This window comes from Bolinopsis microptera, chromosome 12, assembly GCF_026151205.1.
Source record: "Bolinopsis microptera isolate Bmic1 chromosome 12, MBARI_Bmic_1.0, whole genome shotgun sequence".
NCBI classification, from domain to species: Eukaryota; Metazoa; Ctenophora; class Tentaculata; order Lobata; family Bolinopsidae; genus Bolinopsis; species Bolinopsis microptera.
This window is the reverse complement of record NC_087083.1, coordinates 13,814,045-13,832,754: the sequence shown is the minus strand read 5'-3', so window position 1 is coordinate 13,832,754 and position 18,710 is coordinate 13,814,045. Positions and strand designations below refer to the sequence as shown.

General features: G+C 39.5%; 1 protein-coding gene across 1 annotated transcript; it reads left to right on the top strand.

The window, feature by feature from the left end:
* Positions 1–4,509: 4,509 nt before the first annotated feature.
* On the top strand, positions 4,510–5,959 carry LOC134824317 (forkhead box protein G1-like). Its single transcript, XM_063836143.1, has 2 exons — positions 4,510–4,830; positions 5,083–5,959. The coding sequence occupies exons 1-2, from the start codon at positions 4,570–4,572 to the stop codon at positions 5,821–5,823; spliced, it is 1,002 nt and encodes a 333-aa protein (XP_063692213.1). The 5' UTR covers positions 4,510–4,569; the 3' UTR covers positions 5,824–5,959.
* Positions 5,960–18,710: the final 12,751 nt, after the last annotated feature.

The following is an 18,710-nucleotide window of genomic DNA, read 5'->3' as shown; positions in this document are numbered from 1 at the left end:
CAACACGCGCGTGTCGTACTCACACGTGCAGAAAGAACCAAACGAAGTGAAATTTGTCAGCAACTTGTTCAAGACAGCGTCCTGAGACGGGTGATCATGGTGTTTCCTGCTCAAACCACACACAAAACACATGAGACTATATCAACTGTCAAGTTGGTTCAGAATTATAACTGTTAATTGTTATTAGAATTAGTGAGACAATGACAACAATGTGTTAGTTTAGCGTGGGGAAGATGCTAATGTTCCTGCCCCCCGGCACCTGGCAGACAAATTGCGTGATCAAGAGTTCTCGTGGTCAGTCAACAGGATCTTAACAGGGGGTCAGTTGTAAAACAGGGGGTCAGTTATAAAAAAGGGGGTCAGTTATAAAACAGGGGGTCAGTTATAAAACAGGGGGTCAGTTATAAAACAGGTCAACAAGGTTAGGTAAGATTTTTAAACCCCCTATTGCTAGGTTAACGTGTGTGCTTTTGACAGAACCCCCTTAACTTTAACCAAGGAGATCGTTCGTAATTAAACTTAATTAACCAATAATACATGTGGGAGGGTATTCGGGAAAACAAAGAATTTCGGCTTAGATGTTTGTTAATACACCGCCTCCCATTTTTAAAAATAAAATTTTTATCACTGTAAGTTCTATCAGCTGACTTTATAAGTTTTGCCTTTCCAAATTTCACTGAACTGAAGTATTTTATCCCAGATTCGAAACAAAAAATTAGTCTTAATTAAATTCACATCCAAGATAAAACCTTTACATCATACTTCACGAAAATTCTATTTAATGGTTAAATCCTTATCTACACAAAGCTTGAATTATCTTGTACCTTAAATACAGTGATCAGCTAAAGATAACCAAGCGTGACGGGAGGTAGAAACATTTTTGACGGTCATTGTTAAAATAACCCGTACCAGCCTGACCATTACTCAAAACTGAAGTTCAAACACCGACAGGATACGGCTTCATCAGATCAAATCAAATTTACAATCACAATTCACATACACCCCGGAACTTCTTAAGACTTTGCCCGTGCCGAAACTCGGCTTATTGGCGACCCATTAAATCAATTATACAATTACCTAATGAAGATACCGGCACCAACTTAACAATTTGCACGATACAAATGCCAGCTATGATCACCAATTCTTGTATAGCGTATTGTTTGTAACCCAGCACTTCTAGACAAAGGAGATACCACAAGAAAAGTGACATAGATTGCGGCATATTGATGAATTGGCATGGATCAGTAATCAGATCAGGAGTTATACAGATCATAGCTTGTTGACGTTTATAGTGTCTGATTCTACCCTGGATTGATCGTTATCAACCCACAACCCGCACCCCAAAACTTAGTTATAAGAATTGTTTGCCCTGCCTGTGGTGATCAAACCAGCGTAGATACTGGCACGGGTGCAAGTTCTGGAGAATAAAAGGATATAAAAAGATACCATCTTATCCATACAGGAAGACAGGAGTAACCGGGGCTTTGTATCTGATACCATCAGTAATCAAATCATTCTTAGCATCTATTATCTTATTATTCAATAAGTAAACCAATAATTTAGCACGTGCTTCTGCTCACAAACACTTCGTTTAGCCCACGAATTACTCCTTATATTTATATAATAGAGTGCATTGTTTGGTAGGTTAATAAAATGAGGGCATTGTTTGGTAGGTTAATATAATAAAGGGCATTGTTTGGTAGGTTATGGATTAAAACACGAGAATTTGTTTGAAAGCTGTGAGTTTTAATGTCGCCTGATATGAGGGGGGTGTGAGAATGTTTATCAAATTTAAGTGCAGTTTTTGTTTTGGTTGACTGGATATTTGGAATTTCCGGTGAAACTGATTACTGATTGATTACTCGTGCGAATAAATGGGTTAAAGTTAAACAATTTACTGGTGATAAGCAGGAAATTCCAGAGGGAACTGCTAAATTTGCAGCCATCCAAAAACTGCAACAAATTTAAAGATTTCTCATTAACACTGTGCAACTAATGTGCCTCTAATTCAAACAGTTATTTGAACAGTAGTTTAATACAATGTATTATATGTCTCAGTCTAGTGCCTTGTAGGAGGCGGATTATCGTTCTAAATGTACTGTGAACGTACTGTAAATGTACTGTGAACGTACTGTGAACGTACTGTGAATGTACTGTGAACGTACTGTGAACGTACTGTGAATGTACTGTGAACGTACTGTGAACGTACTGTGAACGGACTGTGAACGGACTGTGAACGTACTGTGAACGGACTGTGAACGTACTGTGAATGTACTGTGAACGTACTGTGAACGTACTGTGAATGTACTGTGAACGTACTGTGAACGTACTGTGAATGTACTGTGAACGTACTGTGAATGTACTGTGAATGTACTGTGAACGTACTGTGAATGTACTGTACTGTGAACGTACCATTAACACACGATGTTTAATAAGCAAGCTCGACTCCCAAAGTTCGATTCCCAGTAGTTCAATATAGTCACAGTCACTGACTATAATTGAGGTTTAGAAGCTCGGTTTCCCATGACAATAATTAGCAGATCCCCACCTTACGTAACGTCGCGGATTATGGAGTTGACATTTCCTACTTTCTGCATTTTGCTATGTTTCTACAACTTGTAGACAACCACATCAAAGTTAGAACCTTAGTCTACAAAATCAACAATTCGCGATACTGTTCGCAGTTCATCATCCCTGCTTAAATCACTGAAATCGGAAAGCTGTCATCTTTCGGCTGAAAGATTTGTGGTGATATTCAAATTCAGATGTAATTAACTGTAGTAAAGCGTTCATCTAAGATTATGGCAAGATCTTGATTTTAATTTAACTCTACACCCTACAATCTTTAATCCCCAATTGACTTCAAAAAACAACCCATTGTTATAACCAGCTGTTACTAGAAGGGTCACAATGAAAAAACCTTCACCTGGTAAATGGTAACCTTGTTGCCTGCACAACAGCAATTCTAACTGCATATCTTTTGTGAACAAACTAATATAAATCCTATCTGTACAAATTATATGTGGTGTGCACTCTGCACACAGAAACTTTTCTCAATGATGTTAAAATATTTAAAATGAAAACCCACCATATATTGAGTATTGACCTATTAAGGGGGTCTTCATAAAATCGATTTCGAGAGAATTTTGATAAAGACCCGGCCACCTTAACAATACAGACAGTCATGAATCTTGCTGTCTAGTACTCGTCTAGATTGCAGAACGATAACCAATATACAGTACTGTAAACAGTACATTTTTAACATTGTGGTTTTAAACAGTATGTTATTAAAAACAGCTGCAGTGAGGAACATCATGTTTTGTTCCCAAAAATCACCCTTTTCTGCTGAATCAGACATCGGTAATTCAAAATCGGTGGGTATCTTAAAAAGGCATGGTTTATTCGAAAGGATATTATGACAATTACAAAAGCACGTACAGCATTCACAATAATTTAATTGACCACAATAATTTGATTGATAATTCGATTGACCTTATACTTAAGCATTATCCTTAACATTTCCGCCATGAATTCATAATAATTTACATTTCATCAAAATGTTTTGTCAAATTTAAAGCCACTTAATCCTGGCTCTCATTGCTCGCTCAAGACTTAGAGGCCAAGCTACCTGAAAACCCGCCCTTTGCGGAACCGTGAACGAGCACAAAAATTAGTCCTCCTTAACATTTTATATAATATATAACACACTAACAGAATTTATTGACCCGGGATGCTGAAGAAGGTTCAAAGGTGTTAACAATTCTGTAAATATAGGGGGAGTAAATATAGACGATCCACAGTAACTCCTCAGTGTTTTGGGCACACAAATTCCGGGGGGCCAAGTGGTACCGATTATCTCGAGTAATTCCTGATAAGTTGTGACGGGAGAAATTCTCAACATTGTGTGCCCATTAACCAATTTTACAATTATATTAATTATAACGGGTATTTTAGATAATCTGCCATCTCTAATCCCGCATATGCCCGGGAAAAATGGAACTGTCAAGCATGGAAACCCAATCAACCTACCAATCAGTCTGTTGACATCCAATCAACAGATCAGCACCTTGAACTCCAGACAGACCTATCTGAGTATCCGTATCACCTTGGTGGTGCACTCAGACGTAGTTAAAACAAGCAACAAAACAATGTGAGGTTGTTTCCTCATCACGCCTTGTTTGCGCAACAAGCACCATTCCTAATTAAGTCCTCAGAGGTTGCTTCTCAAAATATACTCTCATCTAAATCTAATTGACCGAATAGGAGGACTCTGCCTCAAATCTCACTTTCAGCACGCAATCCGTGGGAGAGAGCAGCCAGGACCGCGCGCGGCGCAGTCACGTGCCCGACTCATATCACGTGTTCTTGTGTAACACTCGCCATTCTAGACCAGTATCGGGTATCACGTGACGGCATCATATCACGTGAGAAGCACGTGACCACTACCCTAACGTTACTCGAGTACCTACCTTACTTAAACCGGGCCCACTTCGTTACATCATTAATTCAGTTCGTCCCATTGTTCCGATCGTTTGTTATTTGCAGTCAATTACCCAAGTTATCGATATCATGGTCATCACCACCGCGGCAAAACCTCACCCTTTCTCGATAGAAAACATCCTGAAATCAGCCTCTCCCAAACCCCAGAAACCTCTCTTCTCCTACAACGCTCTTATTGCTATGGCTATCTCACAAAGCCCCCAGAAGAAGTTGACCTTATCGGAGATATACGAGTTCATTATACAGACTTTCCCTTACTACCGAGATAATAAGAAGGGGTGGCAGAACAGTATCAGACATAATCTCAGTCTCAACAAGTGCTTTGTTAAGGTTCGTCTTGCTTCTTGTTTCGTTAGCTACAATTTACTTTATATTTATGAGAGATAATCTGGACGGTCAAGATGAGAGCACCTCAACAAAATAATGATAAAATTATCTAAGTGCTATTTTGTTCATTAGCCTACAAATTTACGATTAAAAGTACATAGCTGCTAAATAGATTTAAGTAAGGAGCAATTTTAGCTCTAACAATAACTTGTTAGATAATCTATACCTCCCCACTAATAGTAACTTTCTCTCCAGGTTCCCAGACATTACAACGACCCTGGTAAAGGTAACTACTGGATGCTCAACCCCAACTCGGACGAAGTTTTCATCGGAGGAAAGCTGAGAAGGCGCCCAGGACAGAACGGAGGGAGTTTGGAAAGTTATATGCACTTAAAAACCCGGACATCACCATACCAGAGATCGGAAACAGTTTGTAAACGGGACAGGATAGTTTACCTGGCTAACAGTGGAAATTCCGTGGCGAACTGTCAGTTTTACCAGTCAGCACCACCCTCCAGTTCCCCTAATTCTCTAACCAGAACCACGCTACCCTCACACAGTTCCCCCAACACACTGACCTTCCCTCCGCAAAGTTATATCCAGACTATGTCTCCCAACCTAAGTCCAGTGAGGTTAACAGGAAACAACCAGACCTCACCCCGACAGACAATGATCCCTTCATCCTCGCTACCTCTTCTAACCTCACACAGATCTCCCAACACATCCTCTCTACCTCTCCTAACCTCACCTACCTCCCTACAGAACAACCTCTCCTCCCCTCCTCTCTCATCTCTCTCCACCAACTTACCCTCACCTCCGCTGAGCAGTTCCGATGTGCTCATGTCACCTTTTCTGAGACACAACGTTGAGTACAGCTCCCAGAACTTTCTAGAACACATGATAAGAATCAGAGAACAAGTGCAAAAATCTGGACATTTTTCGGTCGCTGAGCCAAGAGGACTTATCTATCAGCCAATTCCAAGAAAATCTTTGTAATATTCTATTGATTCGCGTTTGATAAGCTTTTATGCTGCCTGCTGGTAGGCTGTTTGAAGCTTGAAAATTTCCAGTATACTGTAAGTCTAAGCTTGTCCTTAGTTTGACGTAATTTTATGAATTATGTTCGTTTTGGGTGTAGATTTATCAGTTTTATGATACTGCTAAAGGCAGCTTAGTGGTTAATATTTTAGTAATTTTATTGATTTTAAATAAAAAGCCCTGTTCAAAGCAATATTAAGTTCGGATCTACGTGAAATCATTATTTCTAAATTATTTTCACCTTCCAAACATACCTTACTCTTGAAGATAATGTTTTGAACGGGTTTGAACGTTTGTATTTCAGAATCATTTGACTGAGGCAAAATCAGACGTTATATTTGTAAATTTGCTTTCAATATTTTACAGAACCTTAATTCAAATGTCATATTTATTCTTTTTAAAACAAGTATAAATCACTGCCATGTTAACCGCGGTTGTGGCGTTGTAGCTCCATCCAACTGAAAAATTTTACGGAAATAAATTTTAAAAAAGGGTTCACCCTTATTAATTACTTGGTGAGGCACCTGGTCAACAGTGGAAGCTGATTGGTTGATTGCTGTCACGTGTCAAAAAACACGTTCCATTTTTCAGGATTACCGGACTCAGAGTTGGATGTTTCACCCCAGTCCCTTCACACACACACACACACACACACACACACACACACACACACACACACACACACACACACACACACACACACACACACACACACACACACACACACACACACACACACACACACACACACACACACACACACACACACACACACACACACACACACACACACACACACACACACACACACACACACACACACACACACACACACACACACACACACACACACACACACACACACACACACACACACACACACACACACACACACACACACACACACACACACACACACACACACACACACACACACACACACACACACACACACACACACACACACACACACACACACACACACACACACACACACACACACACACACACACACACACACACACACACACACACACACACACACACACACACACACACACACACACACACACACACACACACACACACACACACACACACACACACACACACACACACACACACACACACACACACACACACACACACACACACACACACACACACACACACACACACACACACACACACACACACACACACACGTGGTGACTTAAAGTATCATCTCATATGCTGTCTCGTCTCGTTTTACTTTTCCAAACCCAGCTGGCATTTAAGCGTATCATTTTGACTCATATAATCACTTCTTACACCATCCTCCACCATTCACTCTGATTTCACCGGCAACCTTCCCCAGGGTTGCCACACCCCAGAGGTAGGCAGAGCATTTCAATGCTATCCTCTCGTGGGCTATCTTGGCCCAGCCTCTCTAAAAAATGAAGAAAAAAAACACACACGTGAGGGCTACATGGTAACGGAAGGGACGAGACTTGTCCCCCGGAAATACGGTAAGTATCTCCACAAATCCTGAACCTCCCATAGCTGCAGCCTGATTCTGATAAATTGGTAGCGCCCACCTAAACAATAGTAACACATACCGGGGACTATACCTACTGTAAACAAGCATTACAGAGCGTCTCAGTGCCTCAGCCCCAGTCATTGGGGGCTAATTATTTAATTAGGTAATGGTAATGAGGGAGCAATATACTACAGTATGTGTGTCAGACTATTGTAGTGTTACTGTCACGGTGTCCGCCTCTCTATAACTGTGACGGCTCTATGTAGCTACTACTTTACGTAACTGTTCCCCTATTGTTGGTGAGTTGGGAGACTTAACGAGGAAATGATGACAAATGGGGGGTGGTCCACTACAAAGCTATTTGTCTGTGTTACTGAAGGAAGTTGGGACAAACTCTAATAAGAGGAACTGTAAACTCTGATGACGGGACAGGGAAGGAGGGGGTTATCTGGCGTAGATAGGACTTGGTTCAGATTAATAGTAGTAGTAGTAGCAAAACCTGTAGTAGTAGTAGTAGTAGTAGCAGAACCTGTAGTAGTAGTAATAGTAGTAGTAGTAGAACCTGTAGTAATAGTAGTAGTAGTAGTAGTAGTAGTAGTAGTAGTAGCAGAACCTGTAGTAGCAGGAGTAGTAGTAGAACCTGTAGTAGTAGTAGTAGTATAGTAGTAGTGGTAGTAGTAGTAGCAGTAGTAGTAGTAGTAGAACCTGTAGTAGTAGTAGTAGTAGTAGTAGTAGTAGTAGTAATAGTAGTAGTAGTAGTAGTAGAAGTAATAGTAGTAGTATTAGTAGTAATAGTAGTAGTAGTAGTAATAGTAGTAGTAGTAGAAGTAATAGTAGTAGTAGTAGCAGAACCTGTAGTAGCAGGAGTAGTAGTAGAACCTGTGGTAGTAGTAGTAGTATAGTAGTAGTGGTAGTAGTAGTAGCAGTAGTAGTAGTAGTAGAACCTGTAGAATATTTTTGGTGAATTGTATATAATTATTTAAAAAACTTTTTTTGTTTTGTTGTTAGTAGTTTTACTATGGTAAGTGGTTGATTTAGTTGAGACAAGGTCAGTTTCTCATATTATCTTGTGAAAAATTTACACTTTCAGTAGCAATGCTGAGTGGCAGGAATGAGGACAAAAAACGTTGGGGCGTACAATGGCCCATTTACAAACCCACTTAGAATGGCAGTGATGATTTTATGCTTAATTCGTTCTGGAAAGACCCTACTGCACTTCTAACATTCTATTAATCTTCTTCTAAAATAGGTATAATGATGGCGTGCAGGTGTATTCAGAAAGCATTGTTGCAGCAACAACAAAAATCAGCGAGAATCCATGAAAGAAGAGTTCTGCCCGACTAATGCCTTCTTGGGAAGTTAAACAAGCCACCAAAATTTGTTGACAGTGCCAATGACACCTTGGGTTCACAAGCCTACAGCAAACATTAAACAGGGCATTGGGAGTAACACCCTCCTGATGTTAAAGCAGATCCAGTTGTTCTGCAACCTACCAGTACTCTCACCTCAGGAGTGATATTTGAGAGTGATTGACGCAAGAGACCGTCAGAGGGCTTGTTTATTATTTGATGGATCAGGCGGCCCAACACTAACGGACTCAGATTTGTGAGCATATCTCTTGCAGCAAATCATTTGGCAAAGCATCAGTGACACTTGCTGAGTCAATAGATTGGTTGCAGGCGCCTTTGTAAGAGAAGATATCATCCATAGCTGTTGATAAGAGTTCACTCCCGCATGTAGATTAATCCCTCTTGTTAAAGGCCAGGAATGAACCGGGAAAACCTGGGTAAGACCAATTGGAATCGGCGAGATATTGCGCAGAAGAATCATTGGAAAAAGCGTTATTTTGTCTTTCAATACTGATATACTATATGATGCTGGCCAATGCAGACCTGTGTGGGCTCAAATCAGGAATAGAGGCTTCCATTCATGCATGAGACAGATACTGGGATGACAGTGTCAACTGATGCACATCTACAGGTTGACGCTGATTATGCCGTTACAATGTATTAATAGTGAAGAAACCCTTCACATGTTCATGAGATCTGTACTCCGCTCTATCAGTATCTAAAGAACAACTACCGAAAGACAGCAGACTGATCATTTAATACTACGAGGACCACTACCATTAAGGTCTGAGGAAGCGTTCAACTCAGGGTGTTGTAGCAGCTATGGCATTCTATGCGTTAGGGATCAAGCCTCTAGAGTTGACCTAGCCACAGCTCCAAGCCCAGTGTTTTGCAAACAATCTTGGTTATGCAGAGACAGAATAGTGATGGTGGAAAGATTGGAAGGTTTTTAATATATGGTGGGATTCGCTGTGAGCAAGGACCAAGTATGGATATTACCAGAAAGCCAGTAAGAACGTCCGATTGTGAAGAATAGCGAGGTCCAAGATCTTGCGCAGAAAGTATTCTCAGGCACTGGTATTAAAATGAGTCTGAAGGTGAACGCCATTTTGGGTGCAGCAATTGGCAGCGAAGCTTTTATGAACAATTATGTCTCAGATAAAGTCCATAATTGGTGTCAGGCATCAAGCTGTGGTCATCAATGCTGTTGAGGAAGCCCCAAGCTGCTTTGATGATTATACTAAGGGAATTGTCACCGGTGGTCGTTCATTCAGAGACCATTCCGGGTATAAGTCACTTGTTTCAACAATTGGAGGGATTGCACAGGAACAGATTTTTTCCTGCAATCTTGGTAAGACGTTATTCAGACTTGACCGCTCCATATTTGGACATTGCAGTTCAGACATGGTGGCCTAGGTATCTCCACCCAGTTGAAAAATGCAATAGAGAATTCACAGCCTCAGTCTCCATCACAAAGACCTCACAGCCTGTTTATCAACCAGCAAAAAACACCTTGAACTTTTACAACATGTCAATTCAAAATGACACTATAAAAGTTCTCAAGGCCAATCAAGGAGAAAACACTTATTCGGTTAGAAATCCAATAGAGGACGTGTAAGAGATCCCAACCTAAAAGAGATCTCTCCAGTTCATCAAAGAGAAAGGTTCAGGATGTTGGCTCTTACTGCACTTCCATTGAGAGATTTGTCTACCTCCATGAACAAGATGAGTTTCCGTGGATGTCTGTACTTGCGTTATGGTTGGGAGATCACTTATACACCCCCAATTTTCACTGTGCTTGTGGAGAGAGAATAATGTGAATCACACACTTATATGCAAGAAAGGTGTATGTTTCTATGGAGACACAGCCAAACATCCAGCGATCTAAAGGCTAGAGCTGCCAGCAGTGAAGTATGCAGAGATGTATTGACTGATGCAGCATTGATACCCCCTTGATAATGAAGAATTTGTTGGTACCAATGCTGATAGAGCTGCTCCTGATGTATCCTCACGAGGTATCTGGAGCACATTTGAACGAACATTCTTTTGATGTCTGTGTTACCCAACCCCAACTTCACCCACATATGACAAAAAAGATATGAACAGATCTATAAAGGCTCATGAATTGAGGAGGAAATGAATAATGTACTATCAACAGAATCATCAGGTGGAGAAAAGGACCTTTACCCACTTATATACTCAACAAATGGCGGATGGGGTCCACAAGGCCACAAAGATACCACAAGAGATCTCACTGAAAAACTATCCAGCAAAGTGAGGAGAAGGAATGCGGCTATTTTGTGTTACATGCGCACAGGATTAGATTCTCAATCTCAGGAGCAACCTGTTAGCGGTCAGGGGGTGAGAGAGGAGACGGGCACGCGTATCATTGCCAGTCGTGTATCTTCGTTTTAAATTGATACTGCCACCTTGGCTCTGATGTTTCTAGACAATTATCTTTTGATATGAGATATTGGTATCTCAGATCACGTGTACAACGTTCCTATTTTTATTTTTTATGACACAGTAATTTATTGACACTCATGTCAGCTATTAATTTTAAATCATTGAATCAGTATTTTTATCTATTTACTTATTACATATTTGTGCTCTGCTTTAGCATCACTTGACTATTAAAGTTCAGGCCATGACTTCTATATAGTCAGACAATTGGCCATTTGCTATATCTATGGTATATTGTTGAATATTCTTTTCTTCTGTAAAAAAAATAAAGTTAAATGAATCTAATTTACATACTTTCCACTCATATAAGTTGAATAAAGCGTTTTTTAGCTACATGAGGATTACAAACAAGGATATTATTGTGCTTCTCTTTATTTGTTAGCATTATTTTATCCATCTTTCTTTACTATTATATATATTTCATCCGTAACATACCAAAAAATAACTATAATTTATACAGAATCCGTTAAATTAGTTTTTTTAAAAAGCCTCTATCTTTTTTAAACTTAACACATGTTCCCACAATTTTTGGACATCCGAGGGAAAGTTTGTTCAATTAATATGGTCTCACCCTCTCCCCCGCGAGAAAAGAACTGTGGACTTTCTTCATTTTACTGCTACTTTTACTTTTATTTGTCGGATGTTACTCGCCTAAATTTCTTTGTAGTTCGCGCACCGCTTTCTTCTCGAGGCAAGTGGCTACGAAGTACGCGCGCGCCGGGCCAGTCATCATTAACAATGGTCATATACTTTTATTGCATCTTCTGTTTAATACCACATTAAGACCATGATCTTTTCCATATAGAACTAAACAAGCCCGTAATTGGCCAAAACATTATCAGTTTAAAAGGTTCAATGAGGTCCCCACGTATCGCTGCTCTGCGCGTTATTAAATTTAAGGATGTCCACTAGAAAACTGTAATATGGAAGAGTACCCATCTCGTCAATCTGACAAAAGTGGGCAAAGTCAAACGATATTGGGCAAGTTTTATTTACGATTATTAGTTTTGTGTTCCGATAGAGTAGTTTTAGTGTATTATTCTCCTGGTGCATAATTTATATCAAATCTAATCAAAACTTGTCATTTGACATAGTACGTTGCATGCCACTTTTCTGCGCCGTGTTATTGGGAATTCGTAAAGGTATCATCTTGTCATGTGTGTATTTGACCCGCCGCGCACGAGTGTGCGCGGCTCCCTGTATCGTCAGGGCTATAGTGAAACGACGTCGTCGGGGGGTCACATCTTGATTACAAAACACACTTCATATGGAAAAAAATAACTATTTTCTTTGTCTTCATCATATCAAATTTAATGGTAATAATTTATCAAATATTAATCATGAATTAAATACAACTTTTAAAATGTATTTTATTCCCATACTATATTACAGTGAAAGTAAAGATTCATAATATCGTTTCTTGCTACGTACATGATAAGGATTGAAACCACAGATAATAATATTGTGTTTTTCCTTATTACTGATATAAATGGTTCCTCAATTCTTGTTAAAACTTCTTTCGTAACTTTCAAAATTGAAGTCATTTACATACATTTTATTAGAAAAATTCATGTTCTTTTTAAAACTTTCATCCAATTTTAAGACTCAATCTGTCACGCAGTTATTAACTCCGAAGGAGTTTGTTCCAATATGGAACAACCCGCTCTGGAGAAAAGACACTGAAGATTCTTTACCTTTATCACAGTTTACTACATTATTGGATGAAACCAGATTAAGACTGATATGCTTTACTTCTATACATTTACTATGCAAATGAAGTGGCGTAAAGAAGGGACATGTGACCTGCTGTGCAGGGGCGGGACGTCTTAGGGGGCGCCAAAATTCGTCGTTGAATGTGGGACAATTTCGAAAACTTACTCATAGTACTTGCAAAACTGGGCGTTTGTGCTCTAAGGTTACAACTTTTTTAGTGATTTTAACGGCGTATCCTCTTAAAATCGCCTAGTGTGTTCAATTTTTAGGGAGGGGACCAAAAGGAGAGGGGGGCAAACAAGGGGGGGGGGCGACTTTTCGGAGGGGGCCGCCAAAATGGCAACGTTACGCCACTGTGCAATGTTAATTATTTTTCGGCCACTTACAATATGTGGTTGTACTTTGGTTCCGCATTGTTAACAAGATTGACCTTGCTCTTTGCCGGGTCATGATTTTTCGTGAAAAAAGCGGGGTCACCACTCTATTTTGAGTAAATTTAGATGGACTATCATCCGTCAAGTACTTCTCCAACTACTAATGTGATTTGACTGAATGAATTAATTTAAAATTATTTACATTTTTCCCATCCTAAATTTACATTTTTCATCCTAAATGTCTTGGCAATAGTCTGCACCTGGGGACATGTGAACGGTGGGTTTGTCAGAAATGTAGGGATAATGTAGTGGAATCCAGGCAGACTCATTGATGCTCTGACGAGGAAAATGTATATGTTTTAAACTGTCCGTGTGTTAGGTGTTGTTGTGGGGTTTCGGATAAGGCAATTGGGTTGTGATGGCAGTGAAGAATGGTTTCCTTTTTGCTCCGTGTTTGTTTATCATTGAAAAACGAGTACGCTGAGTTGGATAATGATGAGAGAGATATGGTTTTGTGATACTTGTCAAGCAGTGAAGCAAACAGAATTATTTGGCGGTCAATGGTTGGTGAAGAGTGATAGCTGTGAAAGTCCAAGAGTTTATCAAGAGATGGTGCATGGAGAAAGAATCTTTTCTAGTTCCCAGAGGTAATCAGGTAGCGACTTTATAATAGGAACTGATCGGCTCAATCCTCTTATTTGCAGATGCTACCATGTGGGAATGGGCTATGTTCGCACTTGGTTCAATATCTTCTGCCAATCAGGTTTGCAAAAAAACCGTCAAGCAAGTCAAAAGCAAGAGACCATGTAACATATCTCACCAAGGTTTGGTTAAATGGAAAAATGGAGAACTTGGACGATCTAATCAATGAAACGAAAAGTTTTAATGAACGAAGTTTTATTTTACATTCCTTTAATCATAAATAAAATAAAGCTTAAACACGAATTAGTTAGCTAGAAAAGAAACTTGAGGAATATTTTTGGTGATTGTATATAATTATTTAAAAATCTTTATTTGGTTGTTAGTATTTTTCCTATGGTAAGTGGATTGAATTAAGTGAGACAAGGTCTGGTTCCTCTATTATCTTAGAAAAATTTTACTTTACTGTAGGCAATGCTGAGTGGCAGGAATGAGGGACCAAATACGCTTGGGGCTTTCATTGGCCATTTACAAACCACTTCAGACAATGGCATGATGTCATTTATGCTTATTTTCGTCTGAACTGACCCTACTGCACTTCTAACATTTCTATAAAAATCTTTCTATATTAGGTATAATGATGGAGGGCTGGAGTATCAGAAAAGATTGGTGCAGCAACAAAAAATCAGCGAGGGAATCAGGAAGAGAGTTTCTGCCGACTAATGCTTCTTGGGAAAGTTATAACAAGCCACTCAAATTTGTTGACAGTTCAATGAACCTTAGGAGTTCACAGCCTAACAGAAAACATTATTTAGACTGGTCCTTGGGGAGAAACACCCTCCTGCTGTTAATAGCTGATCAGTGGTTCTGCCTCCTTCACAAGTACTCTCCACCTCAGGAAGTGATAGTGAGAGGATGACGCGAGACCGTCAAGAGGGCTTGTTTAATTTTGGATGGATTCAGGGCGCCCAACACTACGGACTCAGTTTTTGAAGTCATATCTTCTGCAGCAATAATTTGGCAAAAAGCATCCGTGACACTTGCTGAGTCATTAGCAATTTGTTGCTGGCGCCTTTGTAGAGAAGATAATCACATCATAGCTGTCTGTAAAGTAGTTCACTGCATGCAGATTCAATCCCTCTTGAATAAAGGCCAGGATAAGGACGGGAATACCTGGCGTATGACCAATTGGAATCGGCGAGATATTGCGCAGAATCATTGTAAAAGCAGTTATTGATGGTCTTTCAAAAACTGATATACTATATGTGCTGGGCCACTGCAGACCTGTGCAGGGCTCTAATCAGGAATAGTGGTTCCATTCTTGCAATGAGGTCAGTCTGGAAGACAGTGACACTGAGCAATACTACAGGTTGACGCTGATAATGCGTTCATCGTCTTAATAGAGAAGCAGACATTTCCACACTGTTCATGAGATCTGTCCTCCGCTCATATCAGTATCTATAAGACCCACTACCATAAAGCCTGCAGACCTGATCATTAATACTACGAGGACCACTTCCAACTTAAGTCTGAGGAAGTTCCTTCTCAGGGAGATGTAGCAGCAATGGCATTCTATGCGTTAGGGATCTAGCTCTAGTAGATGACCTAGCCACAGCCTCCAAGCAGTGTTTGCAAACAATCTTGGTATGCAGACGACAGTTAGTGCTGGTGGGAAAGATTGAAGTGATTTATATATGGTGGGATACGCTGTTGGAGAATGGACCTAAGTATGGATATTACCAAAAGCCAGTAAGACCGTCCTGATTGTGAAGTATAGAGTGGGACCTAGATCTTGATGCAGAAAGTATTCTCAGGCAACTGGGTATTAAAATTGAAGTATGAAGGAGATCGCCAATTTGGTGCAGCAATGGCAGCGAAGCTTTAAGAAAATTTTTGTCTCAGATAAAGTCCATAAATGTGGTCAGGGGACATTTCAAGCTGTTGTTCATCTATTGCTGTTCGAGGAGCAGCCCCAAGCTGCTTTGACTGCAATACTAAGGGAAATTTGTCACCGGTGGACGTTTCATTCAGAGGACATCCGGGTTATATGTCACTTGTTTCAACATTGGAGGATTGCATATCAGAACAGATTTTATTCAGCTATCTTGGGTAAGATATGTATCAGACTTGGACGCTCCATATTTGCCTTTTGCAGTCAGAACATGGTGGCCTAGTATATCCAACCATTTGAAAACTGCAATAGAGAATTCACAGCCTCAGTCACCATCACAAAAGACCTCACAGACCTGATTATCAAACAGCAAAACACCCTTGAAACATTACAACATGTCAATTCAAAATGACTACTATAAAATAGTCTAAGGCAATCAAGAGAAACACTTATTTACGGTTAGCAATTCAATAGAGGGACAGGGGTGGTTGAGATCCCACTAAAAGAATCACTCCAGTCATCAAAGAGAAAGGTTCAGGTATGTTGGCTTTCTGTTTACATTCTCCTTTGATGAGATTTGTCTACTCCTGAACAAGATTGAGTTCAGTGATGCTCTGTACTTGGTATGGTTGGGAGATCCCTAACACCCATTTCACTGTGCTTGTGGGAGAGTGAAATAATGTGAATCACACACTTATTTGCAAGAAAGGAGGCTATGTTTCTATGAGAACACAAACAACATCCCCCCCCGCGATCTAATGCAGAGCTGCAGCCGTGAAGTTTGCAGAGATGTAGAGACTGAGTCCAGCTTGATTACCCTTGATAATGAAGATATTGTATCGGTACCAATGCCTGATAGAGCTTGCCACCGATCGTTTCTACGTGAGTCTCTGGTGCAACATTTGAACGAACATTTTTGATGTCTGTGTTAACCACCCAACTCCCCAACTTATGACAAAAAAGATATGGAACTGGAATCTATAGCTCATGAATTGAGGAAAATGAAAAAGTACAACAACAGAATCATCCAGGTGGAAAAGCACCTTTACCCACTTATATTACTCAACAAAATGGCGGATGGGGTCACACAAGCCACAGATACCACAAGAAGAATGAGACTCACTGAAAAACTATCAGAAGAGAGGAGAAGACTATGCGCTATTATGTGTTACATAGCGCTCCAGGATTTAGATTCTCAATTCTCAGGAGCTCCCTGATAGCGGTAAGGGTGATGAGAGGGAGACGGCAAGGCGTTATTCACATTTGCCAGTCAGTTTTAACTTCGTTTAACTTGATACCTGCCACCATGGACTCTGAATGTTCTAGACACTATTCCTTTTGTTATTGAGATATTGGATCTCAGATTACGTGTACTTCGTCCTTTTTTTATTTTTTGTGACACAGTATTTATTGACACTCATGTCAGTCTATAATTTTATTCATGAATCAGTATTTTTTCTATTAACTTATTACTTATTTGTGCTCTGCTTTAGCAACACTTGTCTATTAAAGTTCAGGCCAGACCTTTAGTCAGCCTATTGCCATTGCTATCTTATGTGTATATTGTTGAATATTCTTTTCTTCTGTAAAAAAAAATTATGTTTTAAATGAATCTTTATTACTTACTCTTCACTAACTATATATAGTTCTGATTTAGAGTTTGTTGCAACTGTGGATTACAACACAAGATATTCATTGTGCTTCTCCTTATTAGTTGCATTATTTATTCCATCATCTTTCCTATTATATATATTTCATCCGAATCTTACCAAAAATATCTATCATTTATACAGATCGTTTAAAATAGTTTTTTAAAAGCGATAATCTTTTTTTAAAACTTAACCAGTCCCACAATTTTTGGACATCCGAGGGTAGTTTTTTCAAAATTAAATATGGTCTCACCCTCTCCAAGAGAAAGAACTGTGGACTTTCTTCATTTTTATGCTTCTTTTACTTTTATTTGACGGATGTTACTCGCCTAAATTTCTTTGAAGTAGCGCGACACCGCTTTCTTCTCGATGGCAAGTGTACGAAGTAGCGCCGCGCCGGGCAGCTTCATCATTAACAATGGTAACTTTTACTGCATCTACTGGTTAATACCACATTATGACCTGATCTTCTCATTCTGAAACTAACAAGCTCCGTAATTGGCCAAAACCCTCTTATATTTTAAAAGATTCAATGAGGTCCCCACGTCTTCGCTGCTTGCCAGCCGTTATTAAATTATGGCATGTCCACTCGAAAACTGTTTTTGGAAGCTTACCCATCTCGTCAAATCAGGACAAAAAGATGGCAAGCAAAAGATATTGGGCACGATTTATTTACGACTTATTAGTTTGTGTCACGATAGAGTTTAGTGAATTAATCCATATGGTGCATAATATATATCAATATCTATTCAATACTTGTCATTTGACATAGTACGTTGCATGCCACTTTTCGCGGTGATCTTGGATACGAATCATGTATCAAATTGTCATGCGTTGTATGAACCGCGCGCACGACGTGCGCGGCTCCCCTGTTTCGTCAGGGCTATAGGATACGTGTCGTTGGGGGTTCACAATTGATACAAACAACTACATAGAAAAATAACTATTTCTTCTGTCTTCATCATATCTAATTTAAGGTATTAATTTTTCAATATTAATCTTGTATAAAAAACAACATTTATAAATGTAAATTTATTTCATACTATACTTCCCTTGTGAAGTAAAGATTCATATAACGTTTATTGCTTCGTTACATGATACGGGATGAAACCACAGATAATAATTGTAGTTTTTCCTTATTACTTGATATAACTGGTACCTTCAATTCTTGTGAAAATTAAACTTCTTTCGAATCATTCCAAAATTGAAGTCATTTCAATACATCTTTATTTTAGAATTAAAGTTCTT

What these genes read in the sequence shown, in the direction of transcription:
- LOC134824317 (XM_063836143.1), top strand. Translation starts at nt 4,570, where the DNA reads ATGGTCATCACCACCGCGGCAAAACCTCACCCTTTCTCGATAGAAAAC. An exon ending in TCAACAAGTGCTTTGTTAAG is followed by an intron (nt 4,831 to 5,082) that starts GTTCGTCTTGCT and finishes CTTTCTCTCCAG; the next exon opens with GTTCCCAGACATTACAACGA.